The sequence below is a fragment of the Panthera tigris genome, chromosome C1 (genome assembly GCF_018350195.1).
Source record: "Panthera tigris isolate Pti1 chromosome C1, P.tigris_Pti1_mat1.1, whole genome shotgun sequence".
NCBI classification, from domain to species: domain Eukaryota; kingdom Metazoa; phylum Chordata; class Mammalia; order Carnivora; family Felidae; genus Panthera; species Panthera tigris.
Window position 1 is genome coordinate 219010538 of NC_056667.1, and position 13749 is coordinate 219024286.

Below are 13749 nucleotides of genomic sequence, written 5' to 3' on the forward strand. Positions count from 1 at the left end.
ACACCGGGTTGCTGCAGGCGGAGCCTGGAGCCAAGATGCTCACTTCCTGGTGCTCGGAAGCCCCGGTGACTGGCTCTCTCTTTCCGCACCTCCCCGGTCGGGGAGCTCACCACCTCGCAGAGCAGCCCACGGCACGGCCAAACAAGAGACCAGTTTCCTGCCTTAAACCTGGCCCCATCCTGTCCTCTGGGGTTGCCCAGAGCACATCCGTCCCTCTCCCAGGGCAGCTGCTGCCTGTCAAGGACCCAGACTCCCTTGGCCTGCCTCACACCCCACCTATACCCCGTTCTGTTGCCCCCACACACTCTGCCCTGGCCCCTCTGTCTTCCTGGGACTCTCACCTATGGGGCATTGCTGCAGAGGCGCTGGGAACTGCGGTCCTGACCTTGACCCTGGGTCACAGGGTCCTGTCTGTACCGTGGCTCCACCGTCTGTGACCCGATGATCCCGTGTCCCTTCAGCTTCTTTTCACGGCAACCTCACGGCAATCCCGAATTCACCCGGGAGACCCTGAGGCCCCGTCCACCAAAGTGCCCACTCCGGCGACGATGCCGCAGGGACCTTCCCCATCGGGGGCAACCCTCGCGTTGTGCCCCCAACCCTCTGTCATCCGGGAGCCCCCTCTTCCGGACAGTGACACAGAAGCGCCCGAGGCCTGCGGTCCACGTTCCCCTCCTCCGCTGGTCAGCTGACCCTCTCTGCCTCCACCGTCGCTCTCCGCTGACCCCCCTTCTACAGCCCCTGCACCTGCTCCTCGGTGCCCCACGGCAGCTCCGTGTCTGCCCCCGGACTGCCCACGGGCACCTCGCACCCCATCCCCTGGGAGGGCAGAGGAGGGCAAAGACGCGGGCACCACCCCGGCCCGCCGGGCAGAGTCTGACCTCAGAGGGACCGGGACCGCCACCCTGCAGAGCCCAGGGCCAGCGTGGCGAGTGACCGGGCCTGGGCGGCCGGGCCGCGGGGGGGTTTGCTGGCAGGAAGATGTGCCGACCACCAGCACGTGTTTGTTGCTTCTGCCTCCCCGGAGAGCTCGGCTCAGGGCAAGCTCACAGATCCCGTGTCTCGGGAGCTCCCGAGGCGCTGCAGAAAGGGACCCGCACCGAGCCCGTGAGGCGGGCCGCACGCTGCCTCGGCGTCGCGGGCTCATCTGGAGAGGTGGTCCCGGGCGGGTGCCACTCAAAGTCCATGCGTCGGTCTCCTGTGGCTGCGGTGACACATCACCACACACCGGGGCGCTGAGAACAACACGAGCCTATTGTCTCCTGCCTCTGGGCCCAGGGGTCCCAGGTCAAGGTGTCGCCGGCCCCTGCGAGGCTCCCGCCTGCCTCTTCCAGCCCCGCCTGTGCCTGCGCGCCCACGTGGCCCTCTCCGTGTATCTCTGTCATCGCCCTCTGCCTCTGTCCTACAAGGACCCTTGGGAGGGACGGCCCCAGCCGGCCTCACTGCACAAGCCTCAGCTCTGCTCACCCGGGACCCTCTCTGCCTGATCACAGAGCAGCCCATGGCACGGCCCACGACGGGTTCCAGACGCAGGGAAGCAGCCACTCTTCACACGCATCGGACCGTGTCCCGCGACCTCTTCCGGGAAGCCGCCTCGCGTGTCTTGCGTTCACCCGCCCCTCCGCTCAGACTCCCAGGCCCCCGTCCAGACCGCGCTTGTCAAGTCCCCGCACGCACGGCCCCGGGGGGCCCCCAGGACACACAAGCAGACGCTGCCTGAGCTGCCAGTGTGATCCCCCAAAACGGTCAGTGTTGCCCGTGGGGACCCCTCCCTCCGTGCACGGTGGCGGGCCTTTCCCTCAGGGCCTCGCGGCCTGGCTGAGCCCGCGTGCCCGGAGCACCCGGGCCAGAGGCCGCTGGCGCTCGGGAGGCACGCGGAGCGGTCAGGCCTCAAGAGAGGACATGCTCGGGGGCCATTTGACACTCCGCGCGAGCCGCTGCCGGCCCGGCCTCGAAGCCGTCGCGGGGAGACGAGGAGGCCACGCGGATGGGCCCCCGAGACGCCTCCACGCTCTGACGGTGACGGATGGCGACTCGAAACCGGCCACCCCTCCCACACGATGCCCGTGAGCTGCCGAAACGAGCGGTCTGCACGTGGCCGGCGTCAGAGGGCCCCTCCCACACGTGGCTCCCGTCGGCTTTAGGCCGGAACAGCAAGGCTCGCCAAGCTGGACGAACTGGAGCGCCGGCTCCCACCAGGGTCCCTGCAGCCCCACCGTCCCAGGCAGTCCCACTGTCACTGGCCATCGGGTCGTCACGGGCAGCCCCGTCACCGCCTAATTCTGGTGTGCGGTGGCCCGAGGACACACAGGACACACACACAGTCAAGATGGACATGGTCTGACGTGCGTGTCTGACTGGCATTGGACGCGGCCGTGGGCGCTCGTGTGCTGCTTCTGCGGAACATTCAAGTGTGACAGGCCGTGTACGTGCGTCTGCCAAGCCTGGCCCCCCTTCTCTCGTTCGCCCCTGGAAGGGTGAAGCAGCAGAGAAATGGGGGCCTTTGAAGAGCCACACTGGCTCCAGTCGCTGGCCCTTCCCAGCCGCCTCCAGCCTCCAGTCCAGGGCTCGGCCGCGGCCTCCTCCTCTGCGGGGATTAGAGGCAGAAGGTCTGCAGGAAGCACGGAGGAGGCCGGGAAGGCAGCTGAGGCGGGTCAGGGGAAGAGGGAGAGGAGGGCGGCGGGGCCAGCAGGGGCGAGGCCCTGGCCGCAGGAGGGAGGCCTGGGCTCCAGGGCTGGGGCTGCTCTGAAGCGGCCTCAGGGTGGGGACCGCAGGAGCTGGGTCCTCTGTGCCCGCCGACTGACCCTCCCCATGGGGCGGCTGCCCCGGGGGGAGGGGGAGAGACAGGCAGGAGCCGGCAAATTAAAAGTCACCGTGGGAGGGAGAAACACGTTCCTTCTGGCCGAAACCAGCCCAGGTCACCGGGCCATCCTCTGGGCCAGCAGGAGCTGACGGAAGTGTGGGGTCCGAGGGCCATGGACCAGGAAGGAGGAGGGCTCAGAGAAGGCGCGGCCCCGCGAGCCTCAACATGGGGACCCTTGCCTGGCAGGGGGAGGGCTGGACAGCGGTGACCCCACCCCCGAAGTAGGGGGGCTCGTAAGGGAGGGAGCCAGGCCCCCGATGTGACCACAGCCAGCACCGCTGCCCGGGCTTGCCTCAGAGACTTCGCGGTGGGTGGGTGGGTGGGGTCGGAGTGAGAAGGGAGCTCTGCCCTCGGCTGCCCCTCGGCGCCCACACGACCTGCCGCATCCCTGTCACTGGGCGTCAGATTCCCTGCGGCCCGAGCACCAGCGATGCCTGGGGTTATTCTGCCCTTGTTTTCTGGTGATTCCTCAAAGGCATCGTCTGCTGGGTTGCAGGACGCGGGAGGCACAGAGCACAGGAGTCACATCACTGGCCCTTGTCCCCCCAGGTCCCAGGGGCTCTCCCCACCGACCGCCCCCCCCCCCGGCACTGCCCAGGGGCCCCTCCCATCCCACCTGTGCAGCTCCATCAGGCAGGGGACTGTGGGGCTACATGTGGGAGGTGATGGGGCACCTAACACCAGCAGTAATGGGGGGAGGGGGCGCTGGTCAGGAGGCAGCAGGCCCCCTCGAGGAAGGTGCACGCGGAAGGTGCCCGAGGTGGTGAGCTGGGTTGTGAGGGTTCGTCTGTGTGGTGGGGGCTGCCCAGGGGGTGGCCCGAAAGGTGAGGCATCCAGGTGTTTGTGGACACTTGGGGTCACCCGAGGAGAAGCAGCTGTGTGGCCAGCCAGCACCGTCACCCGGAAGGTGGCCACCCCCGGCCAGCGGCAGAAGCAACGGGGAGCGGACAGCTGAGCCACGAGGCTTTCCAAGCGAGAAGGAATCTGGGGGAGTCCACACCCCAAGATGGGGGCCGGCGGGGGCCCGGGGGGAGAGGAGGGCTCCCAGGGTCTCAGTACAGGGGTGGGGAGAAGGGGTTGTGAGAAAGGAGGACCCCAGGCAGACGATCTCTCAGGCCCGAGGAGCATTGATGTGGGTCCCCTGTGGTCACGCAGGGCCCAGCTCTGTCTGTCCAGGGCCCAGGTGGTCAGTGCAGGGCCGGAAGGGACTTCTCCCCGACCCTCCTCTAGACCACGGGATCCACAGCACGGCTCAGACCAAAGAATCAACTAGATTTCCTTCGAGGCTGCCTTAGAGCTGTGACAGAAGGGTCGCCCCCGGTGCTGCTGAGTTTGGTTTGATTTGGTTTGATATTTTTCATGGTGATACAAAGCATAACGTAAAATTTACCTTCCTAACAATTGTAAGTATGTAATTCAGCGACATTAAGTGCATTTACATTGTTGCTATTGTCATATTGTTGTGCTACCAACGGCGCCCCCCCCCCCGCCCCCGTCTCCAGAACTCCTTCCCAAACGGAAACTCTGAACTCCTCGTCAAAAACTAACTCCCCACTCCCCTGAGCCCCCCGCCCCCCTGTTCTACTTTGTGCCTCTATGATTTCTTTTAAGACTTTAAGTTATCTCTACACCCAACACGGGGCTCGAACTCACAACCCCGAGATCCAGAGTCACACGCACTCTACCGACTGAGCCCGCCGGGTGTCCTTCTGTCTCTATGATCTTGACTGGTCTAGGGACCTCATATAAGTGGAGTTGGCCCTGTTGTGACCGGCTAATTTCACTGAGCGTAACGTCCACAAGGTTCTGGTCAGTATTTCACGCCTTGTGGTTGAATAACACTCCTCTGGACGCATAGATCACACTTTGCTGCTCCGTCCATCGTCCGTGCTCACTTGGGCTGCTTCCTCCCGCTGGCTGTTGTGAGCCTGGGTGTGCAAATCTCCCTGGGACAGCCCGCTTTCAATTCTTATGGACACATGCCCGCAAGCGGGACTGCCGGGTCCTACGGCAACGCCACGGCCAGCCGCGTGAGGGGCCGCCGCAGCATTCGCCGTAGCGGCCGGGCCCTTCTGCATTTCCACTCAGGGGATGAGCGTCCGGTTTCTCCACACCCCTGACAACACTTGCCATTTCCTGGGGTCTGTGTTACAGGAGCCCTGATTATGCGTGTGGACCCCGCTGTGGTTTTGATTCGCGTTTCCTTCGCAATTAACGAGCATCTTTTCAGTTATCGGCCGTCCGTACCTCTTCTTTGGAGAAAGGTCTTTGCCCCCCTGTTGCTCAGTTGTAGGAGTTCTTTACAGATTGTGGACATTCATTCCGACATCTGATATATGATTCCCAAATACTTCCTCCCAACCCAAGGGTCACCTTTTTGCTCTCTCGATAGCTTCCTTTGATGCACACGAGCGTGTAAGTGATCCGATTCACTTTTTCCCCCGTGTTGCCTGTGCTTTGGTGCGACACCCAAGAAATCGTGGCCACGGCGCTTTTCTCTTGTGCCTTCTCGTCAGGGCTCTGTGGTTTGTTCCTCTGACGAGTCCTCAGCAGGACTGAGCCCGGCCGCCCCAGCTCCCAGGTGCGCAGGGCCTGCCCACGGCGGCCTTCGGCAATCGTGTGAACAGACGCCTACAGGGTGGGTTCCGCCCCAGGGAACCTCTCAAGACTCGCTCCCAGGCTGCCCCTGCCACGGCCAGGGCTGACCGGCGCCCCTGTGGTCCTCTGAGGGTGGACTGGATGCCGAGAGAGGCCCCACGAGCCGGCCCGAGAGGGAAGGATGACACATCTCTCCCACAGCACGTGTGCCCGGGGGCCCGCTTGGGGACACCCAGAGCCTCACCCAGGCGCAGACCCAGATGTGAGCCTCCCGGTGGCCCCTCAGATCCCACCTCTCTGCTACAGGCCTCCACCTCTGTCGCATGGGCAGAGGGGGCAGACGCACAGACAGCGACCAGTCGGCCTCGGCACGAGGCAGCAGCCCCGGGCGGCCCCCGAGCCGGGCCCAGAGCAGGGCTGCACTTAGTAGACGGCCTGCTTTCCTGTCCGCACCTGCAGGGGACACGCCCGCTAGAGGCCTCGAACCCCGGTCAGCTGAGCTGAGCCTGTCAGTGGGAGTGGCTCCTTTCCTGAGTGATCACCTGCCCTCCTGACATGCGGTCACTGAGGACGGTTGGCTCGGCGGGGGGGTCACTGAGGAGCACAGATGCAGAGCCAGTCAGGTCCTACAGCAGGTGGGCAGGATGGAGGCCCCGAGGGGCTGGACGGCGGCACCCCATTCCTTTACGGCCTCCTGCCCTCTTCCCCGGGGTTGCCCTGCGTGTGACCCGCCTCGGGAGGATGTGTCAGGGCCACGTGTCCCATCCACAGCAGGCTCAGCTGACCCGCCCTGGTCCTGTCTGTCATGGCCTGTACAAGAGACGTGGACCAAAGGCAGGTGTGGCCTTGACACCAGGAAGCCAGCACTGTCATGCGAGCTTTGAGGTCCCTTCCCCTCTCGGGAGGGTCTGGATCGGGCGTGGCAAATTCTGGTGACCCTGGGGCCAGTGGCAGACAGACAGAGGTGAGGCCATCTTCTTGCCCTGGGTCAGGACAGCCGTGACCCTCCCTGAGCCCGCCAGGCCCACCCGGCCCACAGAGATGCTGCCTGCATGGTAAGGACCTTACGTCACACCCTCTGTTCATTCCAGAAAATTTTGTGGGGGCCATGCCCAGGTCCAAGGCTGAGCCCCGTCCTGAGGGCTCTCCTTCTTGTCCATCGACGGCCCAGGACCGGGAGTCACAAGCACAGACACCAGGCAGTGAGGCCTTAGGGTTACGCACGGGGCCTGTGGGACCCTCAAAGGGGCTGGGCTTCCCCTTGAAGGAAAGGGTACAGGTGTGGAGTGAAGGCCAGAATGTGCTAAGCTTCTCCACAGGGACTTAAGGGCTTAAGGGGAGAACAGGCTGAGTGAATGCTGGGGTGGGGTCAGGGCAAGAGGCGGCCGGAAGGATGCCCCACCCACCGGAGGCACCACCTTTCCTGGTTTCCCACAAGTGATCACAGACGGTCTCGCCGGCCTCCACGGCCTCCTCGCCACCCGGCCGTCACACGGATGCCCTGACGGAGTTCCCCAGGCAGGAGCTCTCACCGGAAGCAGGCCGTGCCCTCTGTGCCCCCAGAGCCCATCTGGCTGGGGTCAGATGAGGCCCAGCCCCTGTGCCCCACCAAGGACACCTGTCTCACACCTCTCCCAAGTCCTGGGGCTCAGACCCCAGGGGTGCTGTAGACGGCCTTGGGTGCCGGGAGGTGCCCAGGCCACAGCACGGGTCCCCTGGGCTCTGAGTCTGTATCTCGGCTTCGTGCCTTCAGTGCACTGACCTGTGCACGGAGCCTCCTGCCAGGCCTGGACGCCCAGTGAGGCGATGTCCTGCCTGACAGCCAGTCCTGTCCCTGCATGGAGCACTCCTCCTGGGGGGCCAGGACAGAACACTCCTCCTGGGGGGACAGCTGCCTTCAAGCACCAGTGGCCCTGTCTTGAACGTCTATTCTGAGGAGAGAGCCTGGGTCCCTAGCATCCCTCAGCAGCTCTGGTGACAGATACGCTCCCTGACCACCAGGCCCTTCTGGCCTTGCCTGGCAGGCTGCCCCAGAGGAGCCCACCCCCGGGGCCCCCACACTGGCCTCCTCTTGTTAGAGGGGCGGTCAGTCCTGGCTGCCAAGCCCACCTCCAGGGACTCCACTGGGAGAGGTCCACTTAGAGCGAGGACTCGGGGGGGACGCGGGTGTGACCGGATCCCCCGACCAGACTCAGTCCAGAGGCCCCAGGAGGCCCAGGCTAGATGGGCACAGGTCTGTGTTTGTCCCTCCCCTTGCCTTGCCCCCGGGGCTGGGTCCCACCACCCCAATGGGTGAGCTGCGAGTGTCCCGGTCAGTCCCTTATGTGGCTCTGGGAAGCTTTCAGCGACCGAGGAGTGTGCCAGCTATGGGAGGAATCCCCGTGGGGCAGATTACCCTAAGAGGGCTCCAGAGGGAGGTCAGATTCTGGAAGGCCAGTCCAGGTACGAGGTTAGGGCGATGGGGGTCTCCTGGGGTCCTTAGACAGGTGGTTTCTCCTCTCCAGCCCTCAGCCTGTCCACCTGCTGGACACGATCCGACTACTGACCTCTACAGTCTTTTCTAGATGTTAGGGAAAAACTGGGGTTTGTTGGTTTGATTGTTTATGATTGTCCATCGGGAGGAACCAGTGGCCCACATGCCACCTTCCCCTGACGTGCGGCCCCCAAGCACACAGCGCCTCCTGCGGAGAAGGCTGGGGCCCTTCCCCGCGGCTGCGGGAGGAGGTCCGGGACAGAGGCCAGCCCCTGTCCGGGCGTGGTCGCGCAGGTGGACAGCTTCACCCAGGGCGCCTCCAGGTCTCCAGGAAACCGCTTCCAGACAACAGCGTTCTTTAGTCCCCATGGCAACAGGGCCTGCGCTCCTGTTTCCAGGGAAACAAAATCCTCAGCGTCGCGGTTGCCACAGCAACGTCTACGGGCTTCCTCGGCCACTCGGTCGCCAGCCCAGAGGGGCAGCTGGGCACCTTGGACGGAGGAGCCAGGTGTCGTGCCGGCGTGGGGCTGGTGCACTGACGCAGGTCCTGGCCCGGCCCGGGTCCCGGCCGGAGACTCACCTGGCCGCCAAGCCCCGGCTTTCTCGGAGTCCTGCCCTCCCACTCGAGATGAGCTCTCCCTCCAGCGAGCCTGGCCATGGGAGTGCCACCGCAGAGCGGTCCCCACTGGGGCTGGACACCGTGATCCAGGTCAGTGGGGTGCCCGCCCTCCAGCACCCTCCCGGGAGGAGGCCCTGAGGGCACCTTGGGAGGGTGCACGGAGAGGCCACACCTCCCCCGCTCCCCACTTGAGGGCTCACGTGGTCAGCACGAGCCTGCGTACACACGCGTGCGCACACACACACGTGCAGCCTCGGCTCAGGAGAGGAGGCTGGGGGGAGACTGATCTGAGCAGAGGGAGACCCGAGCCCAGCCCCCAGCCTCCCCATCCGTGCCGGCACGAGCTCAGGCCGCCAGCCCTCTTCTCTGAGCCTCAGGCTTGCAGCCTGCACGTCGGGGACGGGGAGGGCCAGAGCAACCGTCCACGCTATCGTTCTGGGACCTCGTGCACCGCTTTCTTTGTGGCCAAGTGTGGGATCCGCCACTGGTGGGTGGCTGCGGCTCGTCCCCGGTTCCAGGAGCTCCCCGGGTGCTTTTCTCCAGAGCACCACCTGCATACCGGCAGCAACCATGGTGGCTAAGAGCGTCCCCAGGCCTCTCTCTCCCTCACTCCCTGCCTCCCAGAGCCAAGCCACTGCCTGGCCCCACTAGGTGCCTGCCACTGCCATCACCTGACTCTGGCCACCACAGCCGGGCAGTCCCCACCCTGAGTGACCCCTGGGGGACCCCAGTGAACCTTGGTGCCCCAGCTGACTCAGAGTTGTCCATTAACCCAGTTCTTAGAATCTCAGACTGTGCTGCAGGGGGTTGACACAGCTCGATATAAACAGCACAGGTCGCCGGAGAAGAGTAATCGCCCACAGTTGGTGCCAGGTGATTAAATACCACGATGGAGGCACCTTACACCCACACCCACGCGCACACACGCACACACGGGTGCCCACACAGGACAGGTCAGGATGCGGCAGGATAGTGAATCAGGTGATGCCAACCACACAAAACAAGGTGGCCCTGGGTGGGTGACTGTCTCTGTCCAGCTCCCAAAGGGTCTCAGTTCCCTGGATGGAGAGAAGGATAGAGGCAGGAAGGAAAGGCTTGCACACTACAGTTCTCAAGACCCTTTCATCCAGGCACCCCATAGGATCCCCCTATCAGCCTGGGAGGATTCTATCATCCCCTTTGGATTCCAGGAAAACGGAGGCTTGAGGGTTGAAGCACGTCGCTATGGTTACAGGCAGTTTGAGGGAGAGACGCAGGCTGGTGCCATTGTCTGGCAGCGGGCACAAGGTGCTTGGCAAACACGGCTGCCCCCAAACCCCTGCGGGAAACTGTCATCTGAAAGCCACAAGGAGGCCCAGCCAAGGTCTGCTCTGCCCGCCCGGCCAACACCTGTTATTTGCATCGTGGTGATGGAGATCTTGGTGCCACTGCCCTGGGGGTGAGCAGGCAGGCGGGCGCCAAGAGACGTCCAGATAGGGCTGTCCAGACGGGGAGGCAGGCCGGAAGGATCCTCCAGCCCCTGGCTGCAGACAGGGAATGAGGGCCCTGGGCAAGGTGTGGCTGGGGGGTGGGAGCCTCATGTGACCAGGCCTGAATGTGCTCCCCACACCCCCTGCCGCCTCTGCAGAGCATCCCAGAGCAGCCCGCCCCTGCCCTCCCGCTCAGAGCTGGGCCCCCAGAGGGAGGGTCCAGACCCAGCGTGGATGGGGAGGGGTGGCACGGGAGAGCCTGGGTGGTGGGTGCCAGAGGGCTGTGATCCTAGACTCGGTCCCCTGAAGAGCTACCAGATTGGTCAGACCCTGTGCCTTCTGGGTTCAGGATTGTGTTGCGTTGTGTTGCGTTGTGTTGTTGTGCTGTGTTGTTTTCTTTTTTGAGCAGCAGGCAAAACTTTCTTAGATTACAGGATCAGAAAGGAAGAACAGTATGGAAGCTCTCTTTGCAGAGGGGGGGCATTCAGAAGTGAATGCCCCAGTTTAGGTTTCGATCAATGGTAGTTTTCCAGGAATTTGTCTGCGGTACCCAGACTTCCAAATTTACTGACAAAAGTCCTTGCGACATCTTCTTGCTGTCGTTTTGATGTCTGAGGATGTGAAGCGGGGTGGCCGCCGGCCCCGACGTTGAGGGGTTTGAGGCCGGGGCTTCGTGCGTGACACCCGGGAGGTCCGGACGGGCCACCCTGAAGTGATTCCCCTTTTCCTTTCCTGATCCCAGCCACCTGTCGATCCTTCTTAGGCTACTTCTGTCTGTTTCATTAACGTCGACATCTGCTGTTCCTTTGCTTTCCAGCTCTTTGGGTTTGTTGCTCAGCTAGTTGTTTGAGATGTGTACTTAGCTCATGAATTTGCAGCCTTCTGTTGAGTTTTTTTTTTAACTTTTAAAACAAATGTGTTAAAATAGATACATACATCTATACACAGAAAGTTTACCATTTTAACCGTGTTTAAGTGTGCAGTTCAGTGGCACCGAGCACATTCACCCTGCTGTGCAAACCCAGAACTTCCAGAACTTTCTCACCTTCTCAAACTGAACCTCTGTCCCCGGAAACACTGACCCCTCAGCCCTGCCCCCGACGCCCACCCTTCCAGTCTCTGCCTCCATGACTTCGGCCATTCTCGGGCCCTCACAGAAGTGGAGCCCTACGGCACCCCTTCCTCTGTGCGGGTCTGTTTCACGCACAACGTCCTCCGGGTTCAGCCGTGTTGAAGCCGGTGTCAGAACGCCCTTGCCTTTTAAGGCGGAGTCTCCGTCCGCTGTGCGGACGGACCACGTGGTGTTTATCCATTCCCAGGTTCATGGACAGTCAGGTTGTCTCCACCTTTGGGCAGCCGTGAGCGTGCTGCCCTGAAGACTGACGTGCGCACCTGTTTCGGTGCCCGCCGTCCCTTCTTGTGGGGATGCGCTCAGAAGAGTTGCTGCTGGGCCACATGTGACTCCCTGTTTAACGGGAGGAAACACCGTGCTGTTCTCCACAGCGGCTGCACCATTTCACATTCCCACTTGCATTTTTTTTAATGTTTTATTTATTTTCAAGAGATAGAGCACCAGCAGGGGAGGGACAGAGAGAGGGGGAGACGCAGAGTCTAAAGCAGGCTCCGGGCTCCCAGCTGCCGACGCAGAGCCCGACGCGGGGCTCGAACTCGTGAACCACCGGACCACGACCTGAGCCAAAGTCGGACACTTAACCGACGGAGCCACCCAGGTGCCCCCCACGTTCCCGCTTTCTTTTTCTTCTTTTTTTAAAGGATGCTTTTCATTCTAAACAATGTGTTAGCTGCATCCCATAAATTTTGATGTAATAGTTTTCACTGTTACCCAGTTCAAGCTGTTTCCTAATTTCCATTGCAATTTCTTATGCTGTCCATGGCTTATCTAGAGGTGGAAACACCCTGATTTCCAAATATGTGGAGATTTTCAAATTCTTTTCCGCACCTCCTTTGACTACATTGTGCGCAGAGGTATTGTTCTGAACGTCTTAGCGTGGAGAAGCCTCTCGGCATCCGAGCAGAGATAGTGGGAGCTCAGTGGCCTCGGGGGAGGGCTCCATGCTGGAAATGGACATTCAGAGCTGTTGGCTTGCGGGTAACCGGTGAGTGTACACAGAAAAGGAGTTGGAGCCCCCCACTCTGAAAGGCCAGAGAGGCAAGAAGGAAGCAGCTACGGAGACCAAGATGGACGGCCCATGAGGCGAGAACAACTGGGAGGAGCGATGTCAGGAGAAGCGTTTCAGGGAGGACACGGTGACCCTCATGTTGCCGACAGATCAAGGAACACGGAGACCATGGACCGCTGGGTTTAGCAACACGCAGGTCGTGGATGATCTTGATTGCAAGGGGCACGTAGAAGCAACAGTTTTCTTACAGAGAGGTGTCGATTAAAGCAGTTTGTATCGGTAAGAATGGTCTGATAGAGAGAGAAAAACCACTGATACATAAGAGAGAAGGAAGGATTGCTGGAGCAGTGCGTTAGGTACGTGTGAGAAGACGGGGGGATGGGGTGGGGTTGGCTGGGACGGACGGGCTGGGCAGGGGTGAGATGGGACGGGGTGAGGACGGGAGGGGGTGGGATGGGTGGGGGAAGGGTGGGAGGGGGCGGGATGGGAAGGGGTAAGAGTCGATGGGGGGATGGGGTGGGATCGGGTGGGACATGACGGGACGAGTGTATAGTTGGCCAACTTTTTTCTCCAAAGGGCCAGATAATTGATATTTTAGGCTTTGCAAACCATAAAGTTTCTGTAGCGACTCCTCAGCTCTGTTACTGGAGCACGAAGGCAGCCATAGACAATACGGAAACCAATGGATCATTCTCCAACAAAACTTTATTTACAAACGAGCGGCAGGCCAGATTTGGCCTACGAGCTACAGCTCGCTGAACTGTGGATTAGAGGACGGATAAATAGAAGGCTACGTGGGTCGGTGGGTGGAGGGACTGTTATGAGGCTGGTGGGTGCGTGGCCGTGGGCGGCTAGGTGGCAGATTGGAGAATGGCTGCAAGGACATTGCCCACAAAGGGTGGGGAAGACAGTAGATCCCATATTCTAGGAACTGGCCTTTGAGAGGAAAAACATCACAGGATTTGTTTTTCCCCTTGGGACGAGGAATTGCGTGCATATAGAAACGTGCAGACGTCCGTCCTAAGCGTGCGGCTTGACTGAGCCCTCCGCTGGGCTCAGAAGTCCCCCCACCGACACAGGTTAGTCGCCTGTTTATACAGATGGAACCGCGGGTGTGGGTGTGTGTGCTTGTGCACAAGCACACTCTCTGTGCACCACCATATCTTCACCCAGAACGCAGCACGCGGTCATAGCTTGCTCCTCCTTTGCTCTATAGGATCGCATGGTGTGAATATACCGCGCTTTTCTTCCATTTTATTCTCAATGGCCATTTGAGCAGTTTCCACTTTGGCCTAGTAAGAACGGCACTGCCGCGAACATTCTGGCACGTATCTTCGGGGCCCTGTGTATACATTTCCATCCGTGGAAATGCTAGGTCACAGGTTTGCACGTGGTCAGCTTTAGTGGATACCGCCGAACGACTCCAAAGAGGTCGCACCAATTTATAACGTGGGACGTGGGAGGGGCTAGTCGCCATACGTCCTTGCCCACGCCCGGCACTCTTGTCATTTTCCTATTTAGCTGTTACGGTGGAGGTACAGTGCCACTGCATTGTGCTTTTACTCATCGTTTACCTGGTAACTAGT

The 13749-nt window shown here is 61.4% G+C and overlaps 1 protein-coding gene across 1 annotated transcript in view; it reads left to right on the top strand.

Annotated features, from left to right (window-relative positions):
* The first annotated feature begins 8403 nt into the window (after positions 1-8403).
* Positions 8404-13749, top strand: part of CROCC2 (ciliary rootlet coiled-coil, rootletin family member 2) — a 70943-nt gene continuing 65597 nt past the window's right edge. Inside the window, exon 1 of the mRNA XM_042993938.1 lies at positions 8404-8643. Within this exon, the coding sequence (XP_042849872.1) occupies positions 8563-8643 (81 nt within the window). The 5' untranslated portion in view covers positions 8404-8562. The remainder of the gene's footprint in view (positions 8644-13749) is intronic.